Source organism: Otolemur garnettii, unplaced genomic scaffold, assembly GCF_000181295.1.
Source record: "Otolemur garnettii isolate 467f Iridium unplaced genomic scaffold, OtoGar3 scaffold00003, whole genome shotgun sequence".
NCBI lineage: Eukaryota > Metazoa > Chordata > Mammalia > Primates > Galagidae > Otolemur > Otolemur garnettii.
Window position 1 is genome coordinate 22,633,639 of NW_003852398.1, and position 5,785 is coordinate 22,639,423.

General features: G+C 48.2%; 1 protein-coding gene across 1 annotated transcript in view; it reads right to left on the reverse strand.

Annotated features, from left to right (window-relative positions):
- The window catches only part of GRIA1 (glutamate ionotropic receptor AMPA type subunit 1), a 311,205-nt gene that overhangs the window by 120,660 nt on the left and 184,760 nt on the right, over nucleotides 1-5,785 (reverse strand). The window contains exon 7 of the mRNA XM_003782253.2: nucleotides 5,443-5,610. Coding sequence (XP_003782301.1) covers nucleotides 5,443-5,610 — 168 coding nt within the window. The remainder of the gene's footprint in view (nucleotides 1-5,442; nucleotides 5,611-5,785) is intronic.

Consider the following 5,785-nt stretch of genomic DNA (forward strand, 5'->3'; position numbering starts at 1 on the left):
ATAGCTCAGGCCTGACTACTCATTGTGGGAAGTCAAGACTCTGAGTCAGAGCAAGAAGCTTCTCAGAAACATGTTGAAAGTGCTATCTCCATCCATCAGGTCTGACTTCTGGGCAGGCATCCTCCCTCCCCACTCTTCAGGGAACTGAGGTCAGACTGATGGAACCTGGGTGTTTCTCCTTGTTCCTGCTCCCGGAACTCCTATCACTATCCTGGAGCCCAACTCCCTCCATAGAAGATGAAGGATTAAACCAGGGGTCCTTAAACTTTTTAAACAGGGGGCCAGTTCACTGTCCCTCAGACTGTTGGAGGGCCGGACTGTGGGCCCTGGGACGAGTCAGCTGCTAAGCAGGACAGGCAGCAGCGGCAAAAACACCCGGCAGGCCAGATAAATGTCCTTGGCGGGCAACATGTGGCCCACAGGCCATAGTTTGAGGACGCCTGGATTAAACCTTACATTTCCTGTAAATGGTACTGGGTTCCTGCTCAGTGTCTGCCACCAGTGGGAGGCCAAAGCATACCTTTTCTTTCCCACCTAGTACCAGGAGTTCGGGTTAATGACCTAGGCATCTTAATGAGGAAATTATTCAATGACACTTATCTTCGAGGACAGTAAGAAAGACTTTATTCAGGATCATAGCTACAGTATAGGGACAATGGCAATGAGGTGTTGTAATAGGAGAGAGACTGGGCTCAACTCTGAATATAGCTTAGGCAAGTGGGAATTTAATAACCCAGGACAGGATGGGGGTCAGTGAATAGAAAATTACTAGGAGGAGACATCAGGGATAATAGGGCAGGGAGATCAGACATCACATGGGGGATGAAGAACCCAACCGTGGGGGTCTTGCTAAACTGACTTAGCAGGATTCTTTGTTAAAATTGGATTTTATAAGAAATGCACCCATGGCCTAGGTGGAAGTTTGGGAGCCTGAGTAAAGTTTGGTTGAGGAATGAATCTTTGTCTGTTGTCAGCACTGACTCTTCTCCTCCTCCCCCACTGGAACCTGAAAAGTAGCCCTGGGGGAGAAAGACAAGCCACTCTGGACCCAGGACTTCTATAGGGTGTCCCAAAAGTCACTCAGAAAGTCACTGTGCATAGAGAAAATAGGAAATTGTAGCTAAATGTGTCTTTTTTTTTTTTTATAAAATATTCATTACAAAATTTTTAAAGAGGTGGACAACACCTAGAGAATATTTTGTAACTATTTTTCCCTGTATTACACCTTTACAGACTGCTCCTGAGGGTCCCTCCTCTTGGATGCTCACTTGTAAGGCCTGTGGCCTGCGTCCCAGCTGCCCCACATCTTAGTTATTGAAGCCAGGGCAAATATGAGGACCCCTCTGAGCTTTCACTTTTCCATCTGAACAGTGGAAAGAATAATCTTGGTTTCTCTCGTGCAGTTTCCCTGATGAAGTTCACAGAAGAATATACACTATGCTTTCTGATAATTTTGACTCTTATAACAAGCCAGTGGGAGAGGTGGTGCTAAAAGGATTATGTCTATTTAGAAGATGAGGAAATCCAGGCTAGAAAACTTGGGCAATTGGCTCAAAATTCCCTAAATAGTGCTTGGTGGAGCCTCAGTTCGAGCCTGGCTCTTCTCATCCTAACTCTCTCCCAGGCCGGCAGGATGCTAACCTTCTACCCTTCCTCTGGTCTCCTGCTGAGTCTCATTGGTGTCCCCACCCAAACCTGATTTACTCCTTATTCAAGTTCTCCCTTCCTTTAAGGTGTATGTGGCCATCTATCTCAATTTGCTTAGGCTACTCCAGTCTACATCTCTCGCTATCAAAAGGCCCCATCACGCTCTTGCAGGAGGCTTTGTTCACATCCAGGCTGCTCAGTGATGGCCTTCTGCTGTGACGAGCCACAGCACCTACAGTCCTTAATCTGCACCTTCCTTGCTATTATTTCCCATAGGCTTATCTTGCCTTTGGAACTGGATTGTGAGTCCTAAAAGGCAGGGACTATGTCTCAGCACTCTAATGGCTCACCCCTCTGCAGACTCCGTCTAGCAAAGCTGGGCATATCTTCACTTCCATGTACTTAACTGCTGTTGGCTGGCAGACTATAAAAACAGACTAAGAGAGACGGTCACTATTCAAGGCTTATATTCTAAATGTGAGGTCCTGGGGTGAGCGTCTATGACCATCTCTGTTTCTACCCCTCCTGGTCATGCAAAAATATGTATAAGTACATGTGTGCATATTTCTGAGATAAAGAGTGAACAGATTTTGTTGTTGATGTTGTTGTTAAGTCATCCTCAAATGCCTATAACCTTCTAAATGTTAAGAACCTGACTTGGGGATTTGGGTCTTCTCTGCCAGCCAGAAGGCAACATATGGGTACCCTAATCCCGCCTCCTTCCTGGAGCACCCAGGGCTTCCAGGACATGGGCACATTAATATTCTGAACAGCTCCCTAGATGGCAGGCAGGCTGATTATCTTCATTCTGCTAGGAAAATCACAACAGGGTTGGGGGATATTTCCCAAGGCCATCCATGCTTTGCTGGGGGCTGAGCCATAGCTCCTGAGTCTTGCCTGTCAGGCTGGGCCTTTGGGGTGTCAGAGCAGTTAAGCACAGAGAGAGGAGTGTCAACTAAATGTGGGTTGGCGTTCACTAGCTAGCTGTACAATCTTGGGAAGTTTTATAACCTATCTGAAGCTCGGTTTCTCCATTTGCAAAATACACTTAATAAAACTAGCTACCTCTGGGCATCATGGAGGACTCAGTGAGACAATGCATATAAATGTCCCCAGCCTGGGACATAGAAAGCCCTTATGGCATCAAAGCTGTTACTGCCATGTTGTTAGAATTTAACTCCCCAGCCTGCTGGCCCCCCAGGAAGGCTGTGCTGGGCCTCTGGGGCTAACTCAGACATCCTAGCTCTAACACAAGCCGACTCACATATTTCCTGACTCATGTATTTCCTTCCACTGTGCCATCCAGAGGCCAGTGGTCAGGACAGCAGAGAGATCTGAGCTTCCAAGCCCTCGGTTCCAAGGACTGGTTACCATCATGATCAACCCAGCCCATGGTGGTCTAGAAGAGGGAATGGATGGACAGTGGCCATCACTGCATGAAGGAAGGCCCCAGTGGTCACTGCTCACAATACCCCTAAGCCATAGGACAGGCTTGGCTTAGGCAGGAGGAGGAACCTTGAATTGGCATGTGGTGTAGCCTCCACTGCTAAGCGGCTGTGTGATCCTGGGTGAGTCACTACACACTCTAGATCTGCTGTCTCACTTACTAAGTGAGGAGGAATGAGAGTCAGTAATCTCTAAGGTCTCTTTTAGCAATAAACTCTTTTGATTCTAGGTGCTTTATGAAGATTTGAAAAGGAATCAGTTTGAACCTCTGATCTTAGGGTCAAAATGTTCTGGCTTTTTTGTTATTTGTTTTGTTTTTGCGAGACAGTTTTTCTTTATTTTGTTTTCTCCCTAGACACTGGAGGGAGTTTCTTCTCTTGTCCAGAGCACACAGTAGGGCCTCAGGAAGCAGTTAATTAAAAGAAGGAGTGCAGGCATGCACATGCATCTTGGCTCTAAGACAAAAGAAAAGAGGTCAATATTCTTCTGACTAAAGCAACTGCTCAAACCCTATGAGGGCAGAAGTAGAAAATGAGTATATATTATAACCAGAAGGATGTGGGTTGCACCATAAGAAAATAAAATTGAGACTGGAAATTCCCAGAGCCCGTTGAGACTTGACTCCTCACTTTCAAGGATAAGGAAAGGGAAGTCTACAGGAGAGCTAAATGAATATGTCAAGGTTACCCAGAGAGCCAGGGGCCCCGTTGGGCACGGAGCCCAGCTCTCCTGCCTGCTGGCTTACAGCCCTTCCAGCCACCCTGCCTCACCTCACAGGCTTCATCACTGCCATAGTGGCATCAGAATACCCTTTCAGGGACTCCATTAAGATGGGAGAGGCGAGGGAGCTGGGAGGGTTGTGAAGAGGGCCAGTCCCTGGGACCTTCGGAAATCATCTCACATTGCAAACAGAATCTGTCTCGACTGTGAAGCCTGCAATTGCATTTTAAATAAGCTGAGGGGGAGGTACTGCCCCTTTGGCAATCATTCTGGAAGCTGCCTCGTGTCTGCTGTTTGCTGCCTGGTGACTTGGAGGCCACTTTGTGGAGGGACCCGGGGAGGCAAAAATGGCTGGGGAGGTCCTGTGCACGGTCCTCCCACAGTTAGCAGGGCTGCCGTTAAGCTTCTTTCCAAAGGACAGAACTCCTCATTCTCCTCTACGACAAGGCGCTTCATCAGGGCTGAGGAACAGCTGGTGAGGTTCCTTTCCCGTCTCTTTCTCCAGGTTGTGAAAACTGCTCACGCTGTGCACGTGTGGTTGGCAAACAAATGGAAATCGTTGTACATTTTGCTCTATGTTTCTCCCTCATTCAGAAACGTGCCTCTCCCCCCACCCCCCGGGAGCCTCACTTCATCTTCTGCTGAATGTAGTCCTCAAAGTCTTACCCAGGCAACACCACTGGTTGGGAAGTGGGGTCCCAAAGGGCACTGGCACCATTTGGTCCTGCTGCTGCTGGCTCACCACTATGCCCGACGCCCTGACTTCATTGTGCAGTAAGCAATGCCATCCTTTTCCAGGGCCTTTGGAAAGACATCCTCTCTATCAGGAGGCATCAGAGGATAATACGGTGCTATTTGTTACGACCATAGCCTGGGCTTGAGGTGCTTCTAGAGATTTCGAGGCCCTCCAAAAATGACAAAGCTGAGGCATGTGGGCAGGATCCTCTAACCCAGGGATGTTAAGTATACACCCACATGTACCACTGCCTCATCCCGCTTCCACAGCAGACACATCACTGACGGAATAGTTATACTTCCCCCTCTACCTGGAGTCAGCCTCAGAATCCATTGCACGGCCAGTTGATTGGAATGGGCCCAGATATTTTTTATCTTTGTTTTGTATCTGTTCTTAAGGGCCAACAAAATTGATGCCTGCAGTGCCGAGAAGCAAGAAGGTAGCATCAGAAGTACTAAGAAATATTTTCTGGCCCCCCCACCACCACACACAGTAGGTCCTCACAGAATGTGTGCAGAGAGCAAAGGTAATAGAAAAATCCAGAAAATCATGGCAAGAGGGCGGGTCTCCAGGAGACTGCTCACCTGGCTCAGTTTCATCCCATTCCAGTTTCAAGTCCCCTTTCTAAACACAGAAAATCACCAGCTTTCCTTTTTCAGCCTAATTGCTAAGCAGAAAACACAGCTTTTACACTATAAGAAGTGATTATGCCACATTATTTGCTTTAAAAAAATGTTTTATGTGGGCTTTCGTGTGTGTCGAGAGACCCAAATGCAACGCAGTCATTGTTCCAAACTTCAGGTGTGCCCTTCCTTAAAAAAAAAAAAAAAACAGTTGTGTTTTGCCCAAGACCGAGGCTCCCCTGAGGTGGGGCAACCATTAACCAGCCTTACCTGCTGCAGAGCTCTCTGGATGTCAATCCCCTGACCCCAGGGCACAGCCGGGTTCGCCAGACAGTCCCCAGCATTTCCCCGGCGGGAGATATCAATCCTCTGCCTGCGCAGGCTCTGGAAAGCCTCAGCCATCACCTTCACCCCGTCATAGGTAAGCGCAGAGGTGTACTGGTGGGAGGAATGGAGACAGGTAACTACCAGAGAGAACAGCCGGGGAGGGCGGCATGGGGCTCTGTTTGGGAACGTGCTTTCTGGTACAGGAGGCCAGACGCAGGGTATGAGTGAGGGAACGTGGTGATCCAGGGAGGGATTATTTGCACTTTCAGGTGGTGTCATGGTTGAC